At 44.7% G+C, this 24,905-nt stretch overlaps 1 protein-coding gene across 1 annotated transcript in view; it reads left to right on the forward strand.

Annotated features, from left to right (window-relative positions):
* RYR2 (ryanodine receptor 2) overlaps positions 1-24,905 on the forward strand; it is a 1,771,220-nt gene that overhangs the window by 1,121,309 nt on the left and 625,006 nt on the right. The window contains 4 exon segments of the mRNA XM_029593907.1: positions 3,688-3,851; positions 11,100-11,178; positions 13,511-13,600; positions 15,305-15,442. Of these exon segments, the coding sequence (XP_029449767.1) occupies positions 3,688-3,851; positions 11,100-11,178; positions 13,511-13,600; positions 15,305-15,442 (471 nt within the window).

Genomic DNA, 24,905 nt, shown 5'->3' on the forward strand with positions numbered 1-24,905 from the left:
ATAATGTGGTCATCGCCGGTTCCTCCGAGGAGAAAGTTTCACAGAGTCCAGTGGAGATACCAAGGCCTGCTGTCCCCTGTCCAGTTCTACTGGTGCCTGCACCTCTGGACATAGGCTGAGCACCTAAGGACCCATCCCCTGTTATCTACAGTGAGGATGAGGAAATATTGAATTTATGATCCAAACAAAAAAAAGACCTCACAGCCTAATTGCAGCTGCCAGAGAACCTGGTAAGTTTAAATATCTCCAAGAAACTATCAGTTTCCATTTCTCATTTTATAGCCACTAATAATTATTTTACTCAATAAAAAAAAATGCAACACTTCATCTTTCATTGTCTTTATTAAAGATAACATTTTAGATGGCTATGGTACAGTTGCTCTATCCGATCTTCCCCTGCACAAATTACCCAGGGCTAATATCTTCTACTTCGTCATTAGCAGAACATATAACCAATCAATGCAATATTCTTTTGGTTATCATACAGTTGGTCCAATCATTTATTGCCTCAAGTAACTAAGTCCAAATACTTAAGCAACACTCCTTTTTCATCCATTCTAGGTTTCATCAACAATATCCTGATGGATGTCAGTTGCAAATACCTTTTGCTATAAAGGTGCTGCTAGCCCTATAAGAACATAAGAAGTTGCCATACTGGGTCAGACCAAGGATCCTTCAAGCCCAGCATCCTGATTCCAACAGAGGCCAAACCAGGCCACAAGAACCTGGCAATTACTCAAACACCAAGAAGATCCCATGCTACTGATGCAATTAATAGCAGTGGATATTCCCTAAGTAAACTTGATTAATAGCAATTAATGGACTTCTCCAAGAACTTATCCAAATCTTTTTTGAACCCAGCCACACTAACTGCTCTATCCACATCCTCTGGCAACAAATTCCAGAGATTCATTGTGCGTTGAGTACAAAAGAACTTTCTCTGATTAGTCTTAAATGTGCTACTTGCTAACTTCATGGAATGCCCTTAGTCCTTCTATTATTCGAAGGTGTAAATAACAGATTCACATCTACTTGTTCAAGACCTCTCATGATCTTAAAGACCTCTATCATATCTCCCCTCAGCTGCTTCTTCTTCAAGCTGAACAGCCCTAACCTCTTCAGACTTTCTTCATAGGGGAGCTTTCCATCCCCTTTATCATTTTGGTTGCCCTTCTCTGTACCTTCTCCATCGCAACTATATCTTTTTTGAGATGCGGTGACCAGAATTGTACACAGTATTCAAGGTACGGTCTCACCATGGAGCGATATAGAGACATTATGACATTTTCCGCTTTATTAACCATTCCCTTCCTAATAATTCCTAACATTCTATTTGCCTTTTTGACTGCTGTAGCACACTGAGCCAACGATTTTAAAGGCAAGACTTTTGAATACCTTCTAAAATGTGAAGGTTTCGGCCCTGAAGAACTCTTGGGAGCCTCAGACCAATATCCTGGACAAAGAGATGCTTCGTCAGTTCCACCTCGCATCCTTCAAAACTTAAGCCTGGTACCCGAAGAGGAAATTGCCCTTTGAAGGGGGTACTGTTGTGTCCGTCGGTTCCGAACACACTCTCTCCGCCCTCCTTACCTCTTTGGCGACTCCCTCTTCGACTGTAGGAAGATTGGCTGCTGCGGCGTCCTTCTGCCGAAGTCCTCTAGTGTCCCCGGACCGGGTAGATGCTGCAACCCACCATGTTTCCTGGAGGACTAGGGGCATCGCGTGTGGCTTCGAAAGTACCAGCGATGGCGCGAACCTCAGGGGCGTCCCCCTGAGATGACGTCACCCGCAACGGATATATAAGGTCTTAGAATTTGCTAACACATCGAGTTAGCAAGGAATGGAATGGAAGGAATGGACTCGCTTTGGATTCCAAGCTACTCTGCCTCCTTGGACTTACCAGGGGTACCCGCTCCTCGGGTGCCTCGCTCCTTTGTTTTTCAGGTGACAGTTTGGAACCGGTACTCGTTCCTCGAGGGCCCTTGTTCCCAGAATTGTTCTGTATTCTCTTCTGCCTGGAAGTCATCACTGCCATCTACATCAGTGAGTTACCATCGCTCTCTCAGAGCTTTCCCTGGAACCAGGTACTCGCTCCTCGAGGGCCTATTCATTCCAGCTCCTGGGCTTCTATGAGACCATTATGTGAGTGTTCTATCAAGGTGCCTTACCTGAACTCTGCATACCCTACCTACTCACTGTGTTCAGTTTCTCAACAGCTCAGCCATCCAGAGATTGCTGTTCCAGTACCTTAGGGACTACGGCCCTGCCGGGCACTCCAGCTCACTACTGCCACCTCTGGTGGTTTCTTATATGGTTTAATAAAAGATCTAGTGTGTGTCTGTCTCCAAACTCTGAGCCTGACCGGTGGTCCCTCTCGGGATCTTTCCCCCCCCCTCCCTGGGGGTGTGGTCATCTGCCACTGGTCCAACGATCCACCCACAAATATCCCTATCTGTTTGCTAATACCCTAACAGATTGCTAACTCCTAACATATAGAACTCTGGGTGGATATCATCTGGTTGCAATGATTTGTTACTCTATAGTTTGACAATCTGATCTATTATATCCTTCATTGTCACAGATATTTGTTTTAGTTGCTCAAAACCTCCACCATTAAAGAATGTTTTAGGTGCGGTTATGTTCCAACATCCTCCTTCATAACGACCAAGGCAAAGAATTTATTCAGTTTTTCTGATATGTCCTTGTCCTCCCTGAGTACCACTTTTGTCGCTTGGTCATCTAGTGGCCCAACTGACTTCCTCCCAGGCCTTTTCCTTGGAAAATACTTGAAAAGTTTTCATTAGTAGTTTTTGCCTCATTGGCAAGCTTTTTCTCAGCCTCTCTCGGACTGTCTAATTACTGTTTTAGATACAATTTACCAGTCCTTATGTTGTTGCTTATATTTTTAGTCTGCTTTCCATTTTTTGAACGATGCCCTTTTAATATTGCCTCCTGTACCTCACCATTAAACTACACTGCAGTCATTTGGCCTTCTTTCGATCTTTTTTAATGCATGAAATACATTTTGTTGGGGCTTCCAAAATGGTATTTTTAAACAAAGTCCATGCTTCATGCAAATTTGTAACCCTTGCTACTGCTCCTTTTAGTTTTTTCTAATTTCCTCATTCTATCATAGTATCCCTTTTTAAAGTTATATGCTCTGTAGTAGTTTTACTTAATATCCTCCCTTCAGTGATTATGTCAATTTGATTGTATTATGATTGCTATTGCTTAGCAGCCTTACCGCAGTTACCCCTTGAATCAGGTCATGTGTTCCACTGAGGACTAGATTTAAAATAGCTGCCCTTCTCTTCGATTCTCCCTCCCTATGCTGTCATTTACTATGTTACTGTTGTACATTCTTATTTCTATTCCTTATCAGGCAGCTGGTAGCACTATACTAAATTGTTCATACCATAGGTTCATTTATTCATATCATCTGTCCATGTGAAATTCAGGCAGAAATACCAACATTGCGTCCAAAAGAAGAAGGGACAGTTTCCATAGGCCTCTATTAAAATGTGGGGCTTCCTTTATAATAAGAGGATTGTTAGCTCAATAAGATACTTTGTGGTAATTCAGTTTAATGCTTGGCTATTGTAATGCATTGCTTTCAATTTTATTGCAAATGATCTGGAAGTCTTTGCTAACAGCAGACAGTCCTGTGACATGTTTTTCTCCATACAGAAGTACGAGCAAGAATTGTTCAAGCTGGCATTACCTTGCTTGAGTGCAGTTGCAGGGGCTTTGCCTCCAGACTACATGGAATCAAATTATGTCAGCATGATGGAGAAGCAGTCATCTGTGGATTCTGAGGGGAATTTCAACCCACAACCCATTGACACCTCAAAGTATGAATGGTTTCTGTTCTTAGACATTTTCTTGGAAACTTGAAAATTACAAATTAAGCAATATTTCTTCATGATTTGTTTTCTGTAATTCTATTACTTTTACATCTTTTTTTTTTCTTTTGTCTGTGTTTAGCAAGTTATGTGATAAGTCTGTAGTCTTGTTTTCCCTTCTCCACAGCTAAACAGCCAGAATGCAAGGTTTGGGCTACATTATCAACTGGGATCAAGCACAGGGCAAGATTCAAGGAAAAAGGACAGGGAGAAGAGATGCAGAGAGTATCAGGAACATAAAAGGAGACAAACATTTGGAAACAGTGAAGGGCAAAGAGGATGAAATATGATAAACCAAAGACTTTTATAATTCATCTAACTTATTTTTTTTTCATGTTTTGAGATTTTGGTTTACGTTCAACAAGCTATATGAAGCAGTATATCAGCATAATTTAATCAGTTATATGGAAATGTTCTGCCAAACATAGGCAATTTTGGTGAACAGAACAGAACTGAGCAAATATTTATTTCATATTTATTTCATATTTCATAGAAACATTTTGCATTTTCCTTTCCTGCTGAACATCGATGTTAGAGTGATCCAGTTATGTCTGTAATCCTGTTTCTTTTATTTGAAAACAGCACAGTGGCCAAGACTCCTATTATCCAGTGGCACGGTTTTCAAGATTTGGAATAGATTCAGTGACACATTTTCATACAATACATATAATTTGTATGACTTAATATGCTTTAAAAGAATATTTAGATTTTTTCCTGCTCTAAAGCAGATCTAAAGTTATCTGGCTAACTTAGGTGCCAATATAATAAGCTGTGCTGAGTGTATAGTGGGTTTTTACTTGTGTTTTAGCATGTGTTTTTCAGTGCTAACCTTAGCTGGATATGTAATAAGGCTTTTAATGCTGAAAAAACCAGCAGCCCACAGTATGATTAGCATGGCTTTTGCTATTTGCAGATTCCCTGTATGTACTCAAATCAGTCCAGACTCGTGGGTTTTGCCTCCCTGCCAGCAGATGGAGACAGAGAAAGTTTCACTGACTCTGTACATAACCCAGTGTGCCACTTGCAGTCCCTTAGTATTTCTCTGTCTCCAGCAGATGGTAAATGGTATAAAACTTGCAATCTGGAGAGAAAGAAAAAAAAAGTTAAAAGATATGAAAATTTCTGGATCCTCCCAGGGGGTTGTGAGATCCTGGTGGGGCCATACCCCTGGTTTGAGTGGAAGAGCAGAGGGTTGGTGACCCTTCTGATAGCTTGGTCCGGTGGTCCGTGGGGTGGACATCTGGTGGTCCAGATGCCTCATTCCCCACGAGACAGCGGTGGAACCTGCAGGCAGTTCTGTGTTGTGTTTGTGCCTGTTCTCGCCCTCGCGCCACCCTCTTTACCTTAGTGGCGACTCCCTTCGGGTCTGATGGACAGATGCTGCCGCAGCTTCTCCTTGCTGTTCTTCCTGGAATTCCCGGGCTGACCGCACGCTGTGGATCCGCCATGTTGCTGATTACGTAAGGGCGCACGCATGCGCGTGCGTGCACTCCAGAGTTTGTACCAGCAAGGGTGTGAACCTCGGGGGCGTCCCCCCATAGTAACGTCATCCGCTTCCAACTGAGAGTCTAGGTAGCAACACTGGGTTGTCTCCGAGATAAGGTGCAAGGGTTTCCTCTGTCTGCACATCCGGATGTTATACAGTTCCTTCGGGGAACTAACAACTTGCATCCTTAGGTGAGGGACATTTGTCTGTCTTGGAACCTGAATCTAGTCCTTAGAGAATTGTGTGAGGCTCAGTTTGAACCACTAAAGAGAGCTCAGTTTGAACCACTAAAGAGAGCTACTGTTAAGGATTTGACACTTAAAGTGGTTTTCTTGGTGGATATTTGTTCAGCCAGGAGAATTTCGAGCTCCAGGCACTGTTATGTCAAGATCCCTTCCTACAGATGTCAGATTAAGAGGTATCATTATGCCTGCTGCCTTCTTTTCGGCCTGAGGTAGACTCGACATTCCATCTTAGTTAGACTGTGGAGCTTCCGGATTTTCCAGATTTGGATTCCTCTGCATAAGGGAGCTTAGGCTCTTAGTTGGGAGGCGTGCATTTTTGAGGTATCTAAAGGTCACCTATGATTTCCATAGATCTGATCACCTTTTTGTACTGTGGAGTGGTCCAAAGAAGGCAAGTAAGGTGTCTAAGGTTACAGTTGTGTGGTGGTTGAAGGAAGTGATCAACTTGACTTAGATTTCTAAAGGGCGCCCTCTGCTGGGGGGGGTTTAGGGGCACACTCGACGTGTTCTCAGGCGACTTCCTGGGCTGAGTTACAACAGGTGTCTCCGCATGAATTTTGCTGGGTGGCTACTGGAAAGTCATTGCCCACTTTTCCTAGGCATTATTGCTTGGCTGCCGGGGCTCCGGTTTCTATGTGCTTTAGTGAGAGTGTTCTACAAGCAGAACTCTCCAAGACCCATCTGAGTTAAGGGGTGCTTAGTTACATCCCAGGAGTCTTGCCTGATCTGGGTGCATGCAGAGAAAGGAAAATTGTTTCTTATCTGCTAATTTTTGTTCCTGTAGTATCACAGCTCAGTCCAGAGAACCACCCATTTACTGGGGAGGGAAGGGGGAGGGGAGAGTTTGCCACTCATACTGTTGCTATGTATATAGTGTGGAGTTCTTGGAGGTTTTCAATGCTGATCACTTTGGGAAACTTCATCTTCTTTCAGCTCGTTGGAGGGAGTGAGTTTGTTTAGAAGTTTGCCTATAAATGTATGGTTGTTGCTATCATCTTGGCTTAGGTACAGGTCAATACTGAGGGACTGCAGGTGGCACACTGGGTTATGTACAGTGTCAGTGAAACTTTCTCAGTCTCCATCTGATTAGTAGGTAAGGACCAATTTTCCTATAATTAGCCTTATTAACTATTACCCTGCAATGCAAGGAGGCATGCTAGTGGGGAGGCGCACCTCCTTTGTGGGAAATTTAATGCCTGGCAAGGAACCCCAGCAAGAGAAGCCCTCAGTCTCCCCTGGCAATGCTGTTCCCTCTCTGGCAGCCAAATGGTCCTTCCACTGTTGCACGTCAGTGAAAGGGTCAATCCCATTTCAGAATTTTGAAAGGGCAAACTCAGTAGACAGTGAATTAGTAAATAAAATATTAAATGCCCAACCATTTTTTATTTGTATTTCAAATGATAACAAACTTACAGGGTTATTCATCGAATTTCGGTGAGCGCCTAACACGTATTAAATGGGGTCTAACACATGTTACTTGCGCAATAAATTATACAACGAAAGGTAGATCATTGCAAGCTAGCATAGGTCATTGGTGTTGCACACTACCATACACTGTTGAGCCTTGCTACACCTAGATAAGCAACTGTCCACTCTCATGTACAGATGGTGAAGACCTTGGCCTTTGGGCTCATATGTTATTTATGTTAGCTGCTCAGGAAGGCTAGACAAGGGTGCTGGTCTGACTATGTGAAAGGTGGATTGGTAATGGGATGCTGTCATGCCGTCACATGTTTTTGAATGTCACCTCTGAAATGGATAGTCCAGAGAAAGTTGTGCTCATGAGGTCATGGCCTGACAACCCCTTATGTCATCAAAGAAAAGGTCCACCTCATTGAAATGAAGGCAAAGCCATGTTTTAAGCTATGGGCCTAGCCTGATATGTCACCGGTAGCCATTGGTAAATATAGAGATGTGAGAGTGCTGCTTGGCCCTTAGCCTATCCAGCTCAGGGCTAGTCATGTTGTTCTGCTTTCTGTAGGTATATACAAAATAAGCAGAGTAGATGGTTGGTTCAAGTTGGTAGTAATTGTTATACTCCTTATTCTTTCGGTGGCCACCCTTAAAACACCTAAGCTCCAGACTCCTAGGGAGAGAAGCTTGCAGAATGGTACAATTCCAAGCAGAGTTTCCACTTTTCAAGTCTGTTCTGGTTTGAGCAGCATTATGGTTTTTGAGCATTTTGTACATAGTGGATACCCAGACCAAGGCAGGTGTGAAGATAGACTCTCACTCAACTCTGTGCCTAGCAATAAGGCTCAAGAAGAGGTTGTCAGGCCATGACCTCATGAGCCCACAACCAGCCTTTATCCAAAGTTTGGCACTGTGCTAAATGTATAGGCCCCGTATTCCCAGAGGTATCATGTGGTAGGCATTATGGCTTGTTTACTTTCAGTGTTGTTCTCTAGAAAGAGAAGCATTTAGGACCACCTGAGTACTGGAGGGGCCCCTGTCTGTAACTCTAACATATATGCCTCAGACAGATTTCTGTCATGCTGGCAGGTGTAGAGAATATTCTTTGATGATTAATGAATCCTTTGACATCAATAGCAGGTAGAGACAAGCTTGTCACAGACATATTGATGACAGACTGTCCTTGTGCATGGTAACGTAACCTAAGTGCTGGAGGCCATTGCTTCATTGGACCATGCTCAGGACTGATTATTAGCTTTAACCCTCGCTTCGTTGGAACTATGCTCAGGACTGATTATTGGCTTTGACCCTTGCTTCGTTGGACCATGCTCAGGAAAGATTACTGGCATTGACCCTCGCTTCATTGGAACTACGCTCAAGACTGACTACTGGCTTTGACCCTTGCTTCATTGGACTACGCTCAGGACTGATTACTGGCTTTGACCCTCGCTTCGTTGGACTACGCTCTGGACTGATTACCGGCCTTGACCCTTGCTCCACTGTACCTCATCTCCTTGGACTTGGCCTTGTCAGGCTTCAGCTTTCTGCTGCCCGGGCATCACCTACTCTTGTTCCTGGCCCGTCCTTGCTGCCCGGGCCTCTGGATCCGTACCTTGTCCAGGCCTGCCTCGGTCCCTTCGATACCTCTGCTGGTCTCTGGCTTTCTGCTACAACATCCACTGGGCTCAACCTGCGGGGAACGAGGGCTGGTATTGGCGAAGCTCTAGTCGGCCTCCGGCTCCTGGTCTGCCCCGCCTCCCAACAGTGGGTACCCGTGGGGCTTGCCCTACGAATAGCGTCAACCCCACCTCGAGCCAAGGGTCCACCACCAGCACAATAGAGACAGTCCATGTTGAAAGAGTGCACTCAGGGTAAAGCCTAAGGGTAAAGGCAGCAGAGGTAAAGTAAAGGCCCAGACAGTCCATGTTGAAAGAGTGAGCTCAGGGGGGACAGTTTAAGGGCCAATGCAGCAGAATTCAGCAATAAGGCAGCAGGACCAAGACCAAAGAGTGCAGCATGGAGGCAGGAGTCCCAGAAGAAAACACAGCAGCATGGAGGTAGGAGGTCCAGGAGAAGACACAGCAGCATGGAAGCAAAAGCCCCAGGAAATGAAATAGCAGCATAAAGGCAGCAGCAGCAGCATGATGAGATGAGATGATTTGAGACTCCAGCATGGAGGCAGAAGCATGATAAGATGAGATGAGACACCGGCATGGAGGCAGCAACACGATGAGATGAGATGACATGAGATAGCAGCATAGAAGCAGCAGCATGATGAGATGAGATGAGACACCAGTATGGAGGCTGCAGCATGATGAGATGAATGACATGAGACACTAGCATGGAGGCAGCAGCATGATGAGATGAGATGACATGAGACAACAGCAAAAAGAGCAGGAGATGAGAAATGATGAGAAGAGACAGCAGCAGGACCATGACTAGAGACCACATCAAGGAGGCTGGATTACAGGCAGAGCATCGAGGAGGGCATTAGAAGTAGGCAGCAGAACAACACAAGCAGACAGTATACCAACACCATCAGCAAGCTGGCACAGGAACTCTATAGTCAGGGCAGGCCCAGCAGGCTTCTTCCATCTAGCCTGCACAGGAACTCTGTACAGAGGCCCGGTCAGGCTTGATTCCACAAGTCTTGTTACTTGGTGTTATATTCTCCACTTCTGCAGCATCATAGGCCCTTTGCCATGGTGTGGCTTGCACTTTGGGGGCAGCATCTCTTTGCAGGGCCTACTTCTAGATTGTCTCTTGGGTCAGGGACTGCTGCAGGGTGTAGAGACCTGGGATGCTGGGGAAGCACAGGTGGAAGCTCTGGCATGCATTGGAAAATTTGGGTTAAGTCGCTGGTCCGGTTATTAATAGATGTTGCCACTGTGGTGAGAGCTTGCATGTGGGCTGCCATCTGGTCATGCAGAACCTGTGCCTGACTGTTGATAGTCCTCCTCAGGTGCACTAGCTCTGCACGTATGTGGTGGAAGTATAAACTTTGCCTCATTTCCAGCTGGTCCAGCTGCTCATGCATTGAGGACTGTGCTGGTGCTGGTGCTGTGCTGCATGTGGTCAGAGCTGCTGTTTGGGCCTTCAAACGTGGCATGATGGGGCTAGTGGGCTGTTCCAGCTCAGTGCCTACTACCTTCTGTTGGTGACGTGGTGTGCTGGAGATGGGTTGTGTTGGCTTTACTGCCTCCCACTACAGGTTTGGGTCCTCTATGAAGCCTGATATGTTGAGGCTTACATTGAGCGGGCTTGCTGAGCCAAGAGGTGCCAGCATCTGCTCAGGAGGCTGCTGCTGCTGCTCCCCCTCCTCCTATTCCTCGCTGAATTCAGTCGTGCATCCATCAGTAAGGAGGTACTGAAAAGTGCTGCAGTGCTGCTGGTCCCTGGGGCTTCACTGCTAGTTCCTGGGGCTTGATGGCTGGGACCAGCAGAGCCTTGGGCAAGAGCTGTATAAACAAAGAAGAAGACATAAGTACCAATGCTAAGAAATACATATGAACCATTTGGCATTAGATGCACAGTTTGCATCAATCAATGTGAGCTTCTTATGTCAAATGATGTGGACAACTGTAGCAGCTTTGCCATTTACAGGTGAGGTAAACTTAACAGCTCTGGCTTGTGTGTTGTCCAGCTGCTCATCCATGCCCTGGAAGATATCTGGTCCCAGTCATTGGAAGAGGTGCTCCTCCATCAGTGTCAGTACGATCAGACAAGGGGTTCCTCCTCCTCCGATTGCTACAGTAGATATTTACACATGTAAATCCTTTTGAAAATTACCCTCATACTTTTGAATTTGGTGCAAAAAAAATACCTGTGGACCAATGTGGGTGGTTAGATGGCTAGTCCCTTGATGAGGGGAAGAAGTAGGCCATTGACTTGCCAATAGTTGCCTGTGCTGTCATGAGGAATCTAAGTTGGGTCACAGAATGACGCCATTACTTCACAATTTAAGCATTGCTCAAAACTTTACAGACATTGAGTTCTGTCATGAGTGTAAAGTTCAGTAACAGGTTCAATAAATAGGATTGTTTTTTCTTTCAGCATTACTATTCCTGAAAAGCTGGATTATTTCATCAATAAATATGCAGAACATTCTCATGATAAATGGACAATGGAAAAGGTAATGCACAATTGTACTTCTGCTATCATTGTATATCATCATTCTGAACGGAATATTTTACTTTTAAATATTCCTAATTACATATTTTTCTCCAGGCATGCATTGTGTGCATATATAAATCATGTTTCTATACAGAATAGTGAATATTTGATTGGGGAACAAAATGTAAGAGTACATAGCTCTAATAGGGCTCTAGTCATAGCTGACTGTTTCCAATCCATTTTTCTCCATCTAATGCTTATTAATGAATGCACACAAGTTGTGATTTTGTAAGTGGTTTACAGGCATGCATTTCCAAACTTACCCATATGCTTTTTCACCTGCTAATTGACTTGCACAATTGAAATTACACTTGTCTTTTGTCTGTCGTTATTGAGTGAGTGGTCAGGGTGAGGAAGCAAGTAAGTATTTGAAGAAGCATACTTTAAAATACAACTGCCTCCATGTTTAATTCTGGGTTCTTCTCAGATACAGGCACTATTCCTTTTAGAGTTTTACTAATATTCTTTTGCACACTTCAGCAGTCATATGCAGTAGGGGTGGGAAGAAGAACATTTTTCATTTAGTTTTTCATTTCATTTTTGGGGGGTTGTTTTTCCACAAATTTTGTTTTGTCAAATACTTATTTTGTTTATTTAGTGAAAAAAATGAAGTAAACATAAAAAAAACAAAACACAAAAAAAGAAATGGGGCCTCCCAAGATCCTCTCCCATCCCTCCACCCCAAAAAATGCTGGGGCCAGGATCCTCATCGGCCGCCACTTACCCGGTCTGGAGGAGACCTGATGCCGAGGCCTAGGTGCAGACTGATGTCTGGGCCTTGTGTACGGCATAGGCTGAGTACACAGAGTCCTACTGCAGCCAAAGCCTAAGCAAGGATGATGCTTCAGTCTAGACCGAAGCATTGCAATGGACCCAATACCTATGCCCAGGCTGAAGCCTGGCCCTTACTTAGGCCTAGGATGTGGTAGGTTGCCTCGACCTCAGCCGAATCCTATGCAAGGCCCAGGCTTTAATGTCGGGTACTGACGCCTGCGGCTCAGCCTAGGCCAGGGCCTGGACCCAGGCCCAACGGTGCTACCCGGTTCAAAGACTGGTTCCCGACACCGATGCCTCGGTCTGGAACAGGTTCCGATGCCTGGGTCTCAGCCTCGACTCTGCAACCCATCCAGAGACTGAGTACTGATACTGGGGCCTGAGCCCAGACCCAGGCCTAATGCTGCGACCTGACCCGGAGGCCAGGTCCCGATGCCATGGCCTTGGCCTAGGGTCATGCCCAGGCCTTGGAGCTGCTCTTCTTTCTTTGGTGCTTGAAAGCCAAATTACGCCCAACTGGGATTGTCATCTGCTGACACTGATTGTGGGCCTAGTTCTGGGCCAAGGCCTCACAGTCAGGACCCATCCTCTGGGTCGGGTCACAGCATTAGGCCTGGTTTCAGGCTCAGGCCCCGGCCTCCAGGTCAGGTCTGAGCCTGGGACATGGCCTAGGCAGAGGCCTTAGGGTTAGGACCCAGCCTTCAGGTTATGTTGCAATGTTGGGTCTAGGTTCAGGCTGAGACCCTGGAGTCGGGACCTAGCCTTCAGATTGGGATAGAGTGTTTGTCCTGGGCCCTGGCTGAAGCCCAGACATAAGGACCCAGCCTTCATGTCGGGTTGTGGAATCGGGCCTAGGCAATGGGCCTTTGCTTGGACCATGATGATGGATCCCCAGAGCAGGTAGATTTTGTAAATTCTAGGGTCTCGTTCAAGGCCCAGCATTAGGCCTGGGCCTCGGCCAAGACCCTGGCATTATGCTCGGGCCTAGGCCATGGTTTATGCATTGAGCCACTGCCTATGCCTATGAAAAGCCCCAGCCTTGGGCCTAGGCCTAGGCCAAGGCCCAGTGTTGTGCTCTGGCTTAGGCCTAGACCCTTGCTTTGTGTGTCAGCCTGTTCCATAGGCAAATCCCTGGCTTCGGGCCTGGGCCTATGCCCAATGGATCAATTTTGTTTTCAAAACGAAATGTGAAAACCAATGAAATTTTGTTGGATTTTCAATCATATCACTTTGATAATGAAATGAAATGAAATAGGAAATTTCATCTAATTTCATATTTTGTTTCTCCTGAATGCCCATCCCTATTATGTAGCACTTCATTGGTGGTGCCAGAATATCAAGACTGCCTTTTCCCAAAAGTAGAGCTGAAATTGGAAGGGTACTTATATAACCAGATACAAATGGTGTCTCCAGTAGGTGACCCCCATCTAGCTTCACCTCCTGCCATGTATTTTGTGTATATTTTCACCCTTCATGTGCTTTTCCCTCTTTCCTAATCTTGTTTTCTTTTCATTTAGCTGGCAAATGGATGGGTATATGGCGAAATCTATTCTGAGTCTTCTAAGGTGCATCAGTTGCTTAAACCATACAAATTACTTACTGAAAAGGTAAGGGATTTAAAAATTCAAATGGTATCTTTTTTACAATTGTAGGTAATCCTCTTCAAGCCCTCCAACAGAAAGTAAATTTATGACATTCTTAGAGGTTGATTTTAAAAACATTGCTCGTGCAAAAATGCCCACTTACATGCTTATGTGGACCATACTTGAGCGACAAGATTTAAAAAGCTGCAATTTATGCTCATATATACCTGTGCATGCACTATAAATATGGTGGAAAAGGGGAGGGGCCAATAGTATGAGCATAACTTCATATTTTAAAACTGGAAGCTGCTCCTGATGAAGAGTACGTCTATATATCTCACGATATACGGCTTTCCAGACAGGGTCAGCGGTTGGGATCAACTGGGGGGGCATGCAGGATGAAGAACCAGAGGGGTCTGGAAGACCTCAATATTGACTGGGCAAACTAGTGAACTAATTGGAAAGACTGGCAATATCTTTCACACGAGCATGTTTTAAAATCTGTGTACATATGCACATTAAAGCCAGCAAAGTCTTATGGAAGATGCACAAGGTAGGTTTTTTCAAGTAACCTCTTAAAATTAGGAGCATACTTACATGCAGTAGGCATATTTGAAATTATATGTGTGCAACTGCATGCATGATTTAAAATTCCAGCATTTCTCTGCTCATGTGCTGATACATGTGTATGGGCAAACATGCACTCATGTTAAAATTAGCCTGTGTGTTTGTGCAGGCAGCCTTTTACACTACAGTTCTTATTGCCACTCAGATTTATTTTTTCTAGCTACACATGCTAAAAGTTTGTTAAAATTATAGATAGACAGAAAAGTCTAAATTTATGATTATAGTTGTACATCCTACCCAAAATCTGTGCATTTATTGGCAGGAGATTTATTGGATTTTGATTGAAAAATGCAATATTAAACTTCCAGATAATTGGTGAAACTGGTAGTCCATTATTTTGTCGGGGACTTTGTCATTTTGTGTTCTGATTTTCTACTATTTTAATAATGCAGTCTCTAATCTTAGACCAATAAATTTCACCTGCTGGTAAATACTCAAATTATTCCCATGATTTAGAAATGTAATTACAAAAGTACCCATGGACTTTACATCTGCTTTATTTGAGCAGAAGGTCTGTATGAGAAATACACATAGAGATTTATCTCCCATGGACTTCCTCTGGCTCTGGGAATACCCCTTTTATCCATTGCTCAGTCTAGCTGCCTTGTGAAGCTTGGCAGCTAGATTTAGTCATTAAGAGAGAGCAATTTTTAGAAAACAATTCTCAGAATGGGAGGAAAGCAATCAGTCAGGCCATTAGTGTAAACATTGCTAGAGACTGAAGTAAAGTAGTGCTTTACCTGCAGACCTGGCCTTTAGAAAATCGTGTGGTGATGCATGTGTAAAATGACACACATACATATTGCATGCAAATACTTTTCTGTGCATGGGGAAAGGCATTCCAAGGGGTGGAGTCTGGAGAAGTTTGGTACTTACATACATACTTTTTTATTTTAAAAAGTATGGCATAAATGCTTTCTACAAAACTCTGCAAAGTAAATAGCAGTTGGAATTATGTGCGCATAGATTCGCCAAGGTCATTTTTAAAGCGGACTTACACATGCAAGTTCACTTTTAAAATAGTTGTGACTTGGACGCATAACAGCCTTAACATTTTTTGCAGCTCATTATAAAATTACCTGCTATCTGTGCTTGATTTAGGAAAAAGAAATATATCGCTGGCCTATCAAAGAGTCTTTGAAAACGGTGCTTGCCTGGGGATGGAGCATTGAGAGAACAAGAGAAGGAGACAGCATGGCTCTGTACAATCGGATACGTCGCATTTCTCAGTCAAGCCAGGTAAGTTTTGCATTAAGCATTTGATTGAATCCTGAGTAAATATTGAGAGCGGAAGAAGATTTTGCTGGTGGCTGAAGAGGTTCGGCGAGTATTTCTTTACTGGGTAATTTTGGGACTTAAAGTTCGGGGGAGAGGTGAAATTGTGGGGTAAATTAATCTTTAGTTTGTGTTCTCAATTAAAAAGAAAAGTTACATACATTTTTAAGTGTGTGTGCCTGCCTAAAAATGGAAAGATAGGTAATTTTATAGTGTGTATGCCTGATTAAAAGAAAGGAAAGGTAGGTAATTTCTAGTTTGTGTGCCTGACTAAAAGAAAAGAAAGGTAAATCATTTTTAAGGGTGTATGCCTGACTAAAAGAAAAGAAAAGTAAGTAAGTAATTTTTAGTATGTATGCCTGATTACAAAAAAAGTTGGAATTGTCAAAAACAATATCCATGCAACTGAGCTACAAGGATGATGGGGTAAAGAAGAAGCTTTATGGGCCGTCCTAAAAAAAGATAGGATTGCCAGCAGACTGTCGGCGCGCACAACTTGCGCCTGCCCAGAGGCAGATGCAAAAGCTAAGATAATAATTTTATTTTTTTTTTTGGGGGGGGGGGGGGTTTAGAGTAGGGCTAATGGTGCCTCCAAATTTTTGCCTCTATGGCCATCTTTTTTTCAAATTCTGTCTTAGCCTTTCTTATCAATGTCCTATATTTAACTTCTGATTGACGTTGTAGAAAGGATAGAAAGTAAAGTTTGTCTTTTTGTGGATGATACTAAGATCTGCAACAGAGTGGACACATCAGAATGAGTAGAGAGAATGAGACGTGATTTAAGGAAGCTGTTATGAATCCTGCCCGCGGAGCCTTCCCCCGCGAGCAGGCCTCTCACCTCGGTCTTGCCTTCTTCAACGCGGCATGGAGCTGCTGATCCTCTTTGCGGCAGGAGCCTCAGTCAGCTTGTCCTCTTCACCGCGGCAGGAGCCGCAGACTTAGGAGTGCCTCCCCGGCACGGCGGGCCTGCCGCCGTGTCTCTACGCAGCTGGGGCCGCCACCGATGTCAGCGTCATCTTTGCGGCCAGAGGCCGCAGTCCCCGGGCTTTCCTGGCGGCCGGAGCCGCCTTTGTTCCTTCCTGTAGCGGCAGGAGCCGCTGCAGATGTCGGGGCCTGCTCCTCGGCCCAGCCCTGCTTCTCCATCGATAATGTCTGTGCAAGGCCACTGACCATGGTCCTGCACAGATTCCTGTTTCCTTCTGTAGGCGCGTGGCCGCACCTACAGACTAGATTTAAAGGGCCCACAGCCAGATATTCCCTGGGCCCCACCTAAGGACTGTTTACTGTCTCAGCCCTATTTAAGGGCTGCTTCTCTACTTCAGCTTTGCCTTGCATTGGAGTTACTTGCTCCTGGAAGTCTCGTCTTCCAGCGCTCCATCAGGTCTTCGTTCTTCGTTGGAGCTCTATGTCTCGTCTGCTTCCTGTGTCCGTGGCTTCCTGATGTTCTATGTCTTCATGTCTTGAGGTTCTCCGGATGACACCTTGCTTCATCATTGGAGTTTTGTCTCAGCTGGATTCCATTCCAGCGCTTGTTCTGCTCTCCGCGTGGTCCGTGATCAGCCTCTTCAGGTTGTGTAGGGCGCGCAGTGGGACAGGTTGATCCGCGACCAGCCCATTGGGTCCACCCGTGTCGGTGGGCTGAGTAGGGTGCCCTGAGAGACAGTGCCAATGTCCGAACCTTCCCAGCTTCTCATCTCATCCAAGACTCTTCCAAGTTCCTCGTCTCGTCTACAGTCTTCCAAGTTCCTGGTGCACATACAGTCTTCCAAGTTCCTGGTGCACATCCACTTCCAGAGTCTTCTCGTCTTGTCTCGAGTCTTCTGTGTCACAAGGCCTCTGTCTGCCCTCATCCTCAGTCCGGCCTGCTGCTGGGAACGGTCGGAGGACTGTTCACTAACCAACATAATGTTGTTGGCTTCCAGAAGCATGCAGGTCCGGCAGAGGGTTAGACTTTGTCTTCGCCCATGCGAGGACATGCCTCGCCAACCCTCGGTGCTGTCTTGGATTCGTCTGGGATCGTGCCGAGGCCCAAGGGCCATGAAATCCCCTCAAGTTGGGATCGCTTTCCTAGCACTTCCCTTCTATAACAGAAGCTTGAATGGTGGTCAAATATATGGCAGCTGGGATTCAATGCCAAGAAGTGCAGAGTCATGCATCTGGGGTACAGAAATCCAAAAGAGCTGTATATGATGAGTGAAAGGCTGTTGTGCACGGAGCAAGAGAGGGACCTTGGGGTGACAGTATCTAGTGATCTGAAGATGGTGAAGCAATGTGACAAGGTGATAGCTAAAGCCAGAAGAATACTGGGCTGCATAGAGAGAGGAATAACCAGTAAGAAAAAGGAAGTGATAGTCCCCTTGTACAGGTCCTTGGTGAAGCCTCACCTGGAGTATTGTGTTCAGTTCTGGAGACCATATCTCAAAAGGAATAGAGACAGGATGGAGGTGGTCCAGAGAAGGGTGACAAAAATGGTGGGTGGTCTCCATCAAATGACTTATGAGGAAAGGTTGAAGGACCTAAATATGTATATCCTGGAAGAGAGGAGGTGCAGAGGAGATATGATACAGACCTTTAGATACTGGAAAGGTTTTAATGATGCACAACTGACAAACCTTTTCCACTGGAAAGAAATCAGTAGAACTAGGGATCATGTAATGAAACTCCAGGGAGGACAACTAAGAACCAACGTCAGGAAATATTTTTCATGGAGAGGATGGTGGATGCCTGGAATGCCCTTCCAGAGGAGGTGGTGAAGACAAAAACCAGTGAAAGATTTCAAAGGGACATGGGATAAACACTGTGGATCCCTAAAGACTAGGAAATGGAAATGAAGAAAAGAGTGCATGGTAGTAACTTGCTGATGTGGAGGTTACTAACCTTTAACCAATAAACCTTCATACTGTTGATGCAACTCCATTATTATTTTCTGTTTTAATGGCAGGGGGAAAAGGGGAATTAGATTCAGAGACAACCAATTAGGACATTGGATTTTACGGTCTGGGAAAACAAATAAGCATGGGGGGAAATCATGGTTTGGAGAGAGGTATCTTTTAAATGATACTAAGGAAACAGGGGGATTAGAGTATCCCAATAGAGAGGTTCCAATAAAAGAAAAAGTAGCCCTTGTGCCAATAAGTAAGAAACAGATTGAGTTAAAAGATTCCAAATTATCCCCGTTATCTTCTAGGAAAGTTGCATATACAAATAAAAAATGTACCTTGAAATGACTGTATGCTAATGCCAGAAGTTTAAAAAGTATCATGGATGAGTTAAAATATATAGCACTGTATGAAAAAGTAGACATAAATGGCATCTCAGAGACCTGGTGGAAGGAGAATAATCAATGGAACAGTGCTATACCAGGATACATAGAAACAGAAAAGGACCAAATGGTCTATCCAGTCTGCCCAGCAAGCTTCTTAAGGTAATAACTGCCACTCTTTGCCGTTATCCCCAAGCCTTATGATAACTCATAAAAATTGCAACTAACAACATTTTTTACTGGGTGATGAGCTTTCTTAAAAATTCAGACAATGCTGCTTGACATTCTTTGCTTATGGACTTGGCTGTAGATGTAGTCCTGTGCTTTTCCCCTTATTTATGCGTATCAATTCCCCAGACCATAGAAGTCAGGGTCCTCTTGGTTGTTGTCTGAATCCAATTCCCCCTTTCCCCCTACCATCATAGTGGGGAGCAATATTGCAGTTGCCTTAAAAGCCTCAAGGCTTATTGGTTAAGGTTAGTAATCTCCATGCCTTCTGCTAAGGGAAGTAACTGCCACACCAGCAAGTTAACCCCCCTGCATGCTTTTCTCATTTCCATCCTCTAGCCTTTAAAGATCCTCAGTGTTGATCCCATGCCCCTTTGACTTTTTTCACTGTTTTTGTCTTCACCACCTCCTCTGGAAGGACATTCCAGGCATCCACCAACCTATCCTCTCTGTGAAGAAGTATTTCCTGATGTGGGTTCTGAGTCATCCCCCCCTGGAGTTTTATTTCATGACCCCTAGTTGTACTGTTTTCTTTCCAACAGAAAAGGTTCTAAGTTTGTGCATCATTAAAATGTTTTAGGTATCTTAAGGTCTATATCATATCTCTCCTGCACCTCCTCTTTTCCCAGGTATACATATTAAGATCCTTCAGCCTCTCCTCATAGGTATCAGAGATACTGCCTACTCTTTATGCTTTAGCAGAAATGCCCCACTATTTTCCTGCATCTTTCTTTCAGGTCTTTCAGATTTAGATTCTCATGTTCCTTGGGCCCCAGCCCTTGGCTATCACTCACTGCCAAGTGCAAAAGGTGTGCAAAGCAATGGCTACCCTGAAACTTCTCATCTTTTATTGTCTTTATCATGTTTTTCTATTACAAATTAAATCTGTGTGAAGGCTCCTGTCTCTCTGGTCTAGCTGCCAAGCCTCCAGCATCTTTCTTATGACTGACAGAATAGTGCATGACGTGTGAGAGCTATCCATCTCCTGTGTGTACAGCACAGTTCAATTGCATCCAGATGCTCGGTCCTCACTAAATCTGCTGCCAACCCTAGCCTCAGCCAGGTCCCACCAGTATGCCACCAGGGAGAAGTAAATGTACCTAGTGTTTGTGCTGGTCCAGATATGGCTGGTGAAATGCACACTACTACCCTCTGCCTTAGCCAGCTGTACCTGCATATAACTACAGCACTAGTTATACAGAGTGGGGATAAATGTCCTTCAAGGAATTATGTAATTGGGTGTTAATACATTTAGTAGATGTATAAAGTCCACGGTCTCCATTACATGCAGGGGCTGATCATCTAGGGCAATCATTTCTCCAATGCTCCTTGTTACTATTTTTGATGCTGCCTTCCTCTTGCCCCAGGAGGGTGATACAGAATACTACCCCATTTCCTCTATGTTGGTTGCCACTGCAGACACATGGTTAGGGGATACTGGACTGCCACCTGACTGGTAGAAGTGACAATAGGATCAGCTTAGGGATGAGACTTCCTCTTTTCTCTGGCTTTTATTTTGAGTGGCTGAAAAGGTCCACAGGCTAGCACTGCCACCCTCCCTGTTGCCAGTGCTAATGAGTGCTGCTTAGGAAAGTGATGCTGCATACCAGACGCCTCACTTACTTGCCTTGACTGATATCTTTACTGTTGTGAATACACTGAGCAAAAACTCGGATCCTCTCTAATTAAAGTTCCTCTAGATCAGGGTTCTCTTCTGTGATTTCTTCTCTGCATCCTTGGAGGCTGATGCTGGCACTGGAGTTGAGGTTGAGAGAGGACCCTGAGAAAAAATGCCAGCGGCTTCACTCACACTCTTTACCTGCGCTGACTGCTATTCTGGGAGTTACTGTCAACACCGTCAATATCATCTATCTCCTCCATCACCACACTGGCTGCTAAGACATTATTGACTAATCACCCACATTATCTATAACTCCTAGCTCTTCGAGTTCCGATTCAGAGAATCCCAGACAAGAATCTTCCTCCATATCAGATGGTCAAAATACTGCTTTCAATGCCTCAGAAGCAGTAACCTAAGAGGTGTGCACTGTTAGTTTGGGGTATCGTACTTCTGTTGCTCCTGCCCTGCTAATAACCTTGGATAGCTCTCCTGTCTCTTCCATCTACTCCAAACAAGAAAGAGAGGAACATGTAATGGTGGCACATGCTCTCAAATTTCAATTGTTTCTGCCTTGTTCTGCCTTTCTCTTCTGCCATTTTGTGGCTAAAAAAAGTCTCTTTTCAATTTTGGGGCAGGACTGCCATTTTATTGGTGCTGCTAGGCTAAGCTGGCTTTTCATCAAATATTCTATTCCTGCCAATGCTGCCTTTCCCTCTTCTCCTTTTTCCTCTAAATAACATGATGAAATTTGAATTGCACTGTCAGAGCAGCAGATCTCTTGCTCCTGGCACTGATAAAATAGGTATTGGCCAGGATGGGGAGGGTTCAGGTCAGGGGGCAGTGACCATGATTTGCATTGTGGTTGGATGGGGGAAAAGCAGGGAGGCAGCCAAATAGCGTATTTAATAATTGGAATTGGGGACCAGGGCCTGGCATACAATGCTGGGCACTAACTTATGTTTTAAAAAGGTTATTTGGAGAGAGGGGATTGTTGCATTTGGCTGCTCTCAGGTCCATCCCACAAGTGGCTGCACTTACCTCTGGCCCCGAGCCATGGAGGGAGTCCGTCGATGCCATGGCAGGCCTACCGAACAAGGTCGCAGCAGGCTGCCATGCCTAAGCCAGGCCTGACACGTTGCACTAGGGATGCTGCTCCAGCTGATCGGGGCGTCCCTAGATGAGCACACACCCAATGCTTCAGGATTTAAAGGGCCCAGGGTGGGAAATCCACTGTGGCACACCCTGATGATATCAAGGGGCCTCCACTATATAAAGCCTGCGTAGACCTTCCTCAGACACCTTGGCAATAGATCAACTCTCCAGAGTAGCAGTTTGGCTCTGTGTTCCTGGTTCCTGATCCTGAGCCTTGACTTCGTGTTCCTGGTTCTGCTGTGTGTTATCTGAGTTCCTGTGTCTCTTCCTGATCCTTCGTGGTCTTCGTGGTCTCTCATCTGTCTTCAGTGTTCAGACTGCCCTGTTGTTCTGTCTCACCTCACCCCCATGGATTGGACTCCTGGCTTGACTTCGCTTTGGACTCCTGACTCTGTCTTCAGTTGAATTCCTGGCTTGACTTCTGATTGTTCTTAAATGCTGCTTGTCCGCCGCCTGCCCTTCGATCACTGCTTGCTCATCATCTTGCTTGAACTCTGCCTGCTCAGATTTCTGCTTGGACCATGACATTGCTCAAACTCTGCCTGCCCCTGACCACTGCCTGCCCCAGTCTCTGCTGTCTGCTGCCAGTCCCAACCTCTACTTGGACTAACTCCATTTCACTTCTGCTGGCCTGCATACCTTCTGCGATGGTTTCACCTCTCCTCAGAGGCCCGCACCTAAGTCCAGCCGACCCCGGCTCCTGAGGGCTCAACCTAAAGGGAACAAGGGCTGGTATTGGTGAAGTTCCTGTTGGGCCTCTGCTCCAGCCAACTCCACCTGCCGATGGTGGGGACCATCATGGCTCCTCCCAGGTGGGTTGCGCCAACCCCACCTTGGTCCAAGGGTCCACTTCTGCAACAGGGATGGAGGTAGGAGGTGGCCTGGCAAGGCTTGAGTATCATGATTTGGGGGGGAGGGGGAGATTGGCCATACTCTAGTCTAAACCTTTTTATGTAATTTAATCTTTTAAAGATATCCAGTTAAATAGCATGTTATCCATCCACACTAAGCCGGATAACAAAAATTAACCGGCTGTATTCAAATATAGCTGATTAGGTTTTTGTTATCTGACTATAAAGTTGGATAATTTTAGTTTGGTTATATTCAGTGGGACGTTTATCCCGCTGAGTATATGATACAAGTTCACTAGCCAGCTTACTGAGTATGGACCCATTAGTTGCCAGGTTTTTTCTTATGCTCAGCAGACAACAGCCATAGACTTGAATGGGAAACATAAATAAATGAGACAAAAATGTTCCTTTAATTCACATGACCTCTTCATTTACTTTAAATTCCACGAATGAAAAAAAAAAATCTCATTTGCTATGTTTTACCCATTCATTTCAAACAAATTCAAATCCCTATTCTTCAACATGCCCACCATGCCAGCAGTCTGCCCAGCAAGTTTACTAAGGTAGTAATTGCCTCTTCATGCCGGTTACTTCTATGTAACTGCTACTCCATGCTGGTTATCCCTAAGTCTTATGTTAAGGGTAGTAATATTAAGTACTTTGGATTGCATTAACACACAGCAGCCTTACCTTTTGAAAGAATGACAGCATGTTGCAAACTGTGTTTCATAATAAAATATTTAAATGTTTCTGAAGTTAATGTTCAGAAATGCAGCAAGTGAACAAACTATCCAGCTAAAGTTATCTAGCTAACTGAAAACAGATATTCAGCAGGCCAAGTTTCCTGCTGAATATACTTACCTAATATTATCCGGGTAACATTATGTGGAGAACTTTAAACCTTACTTAATTAATTTTGGATATATCCAGGTAGGTGTATCCTGGTAAACTTACCCAGTTAGTTTAACCTTACTGTGCTTTGTAAGGCTATAGCCAGACAAGAAAGGAAAAAAAAAACAAACTTCTGGGCCTTCTGGCCCAATTCCTCAGCCCCCGGTAGCTCCAAAATACTTTAAAGTATGTGCTGGCTAGTACATGATCCTCTCTACCCTCTTACCCTATAATAAAAAAAGGATATTGGCTATAGGGATCTGAGGCCTCCGCCTCTCCCTCCACGATATTTAAATGAAAGGCACCAAGCCTACTCTTTCCCCATACCCTACCCTTCCCAACCACCTGCATCCTCTTCTCTACTTTTCTCACCCACCAAGCTCTCAATCCTTACTGTCAGAGCAACATTGGAAGTGGCCGGGGATGGGTAAGACTGTATCAGTTCCTGGCTCAGATTGGAGGTGGGTAGCATAAGGAGGTGAGGGTGGACTGCAGTTCAAGAGGAGACACAGTGCCTTGCATTTAAATATCATTCAGGGAGGGAGACTGACCTTGGGTTGCTATGGTATATATTCTTTTTTTTTTAATTTTGCAGATTAAGGGTAGTGCGGGCAGGTGGATCGAGTGCTATTCCACATGGATGGGGGTTGGGGATTGGTCTTGAAGGCCTGTAAGAATTTTTATTTTTAATTCTGAATATAGCCTGTTAAATATCAAATTATCTAAGGATAAGTACCCGGCTAACTTTAGGGCTACACTGAGTAGTCCTAGAGTCAGGCATTATCTGGCTAAAGGGGTTATAATCCAAGCTGCGTTATGGGCTTTTGCATGATGTTACCCAGGTAGAGAGTCCATCAAGCTAGGTTGAGAGAACATTGTACAAATCTCATCTTTGGTTGAGTTTCCTCACTCCGAAGGACATCAAATCTTCACAAGAGTGCACTGTTCTGTTCGTACATCTCACTCTGAATGCCAAAGTGGCCCCTAACCCCTACACTTAATACCTAAACCTCACCTCGAGTAACTCGGTGGACTTCCTATAGAGGAATAAATACCTAATTACTAAGAAGGCCTTCTAGCTAGGCTGTCTCTCTCTCTCTCTCTCTCTCTCTCTCTCACACACACACACACACACAACAATTGTGGCACTTACCGCAAAGCGAGGCAAATATAGTGCTCTTTTCGATAAATAAGCTATTATCATAAAACATGCCCCTCTTCCTATCGCATGCAATAGTTTGATTAATCTAGCCCTAAGTTAGCTGGATAACATTACTCTGCCCCAGAATACATTTGTCATTGTAGATAGATATGTGCACTAATCTCTCCAGCCTTTCAACAGCTCAAATAATGCCCTAGAGCCAGGAGAATATTTGGTTAGCTACCAGTCAAGATGTAAAGAGAGAACTGCTTGGTGAAATC

This window comes from Rhinatrema bivittatum, chromosome 3, assembly GCF_901001135.1.
Source record: "Rhinatrema bivittatum chromosome 3, aRhiBiv1.1, whole genome shotgun sequence".
Taxonomy (NCBI): Eukaryota; Metazoa; Chordata; class Amphibia; order Gymnophiona; family Rhinatrematidae; genus Rhinatrema; species Rhinatrema bivittatum.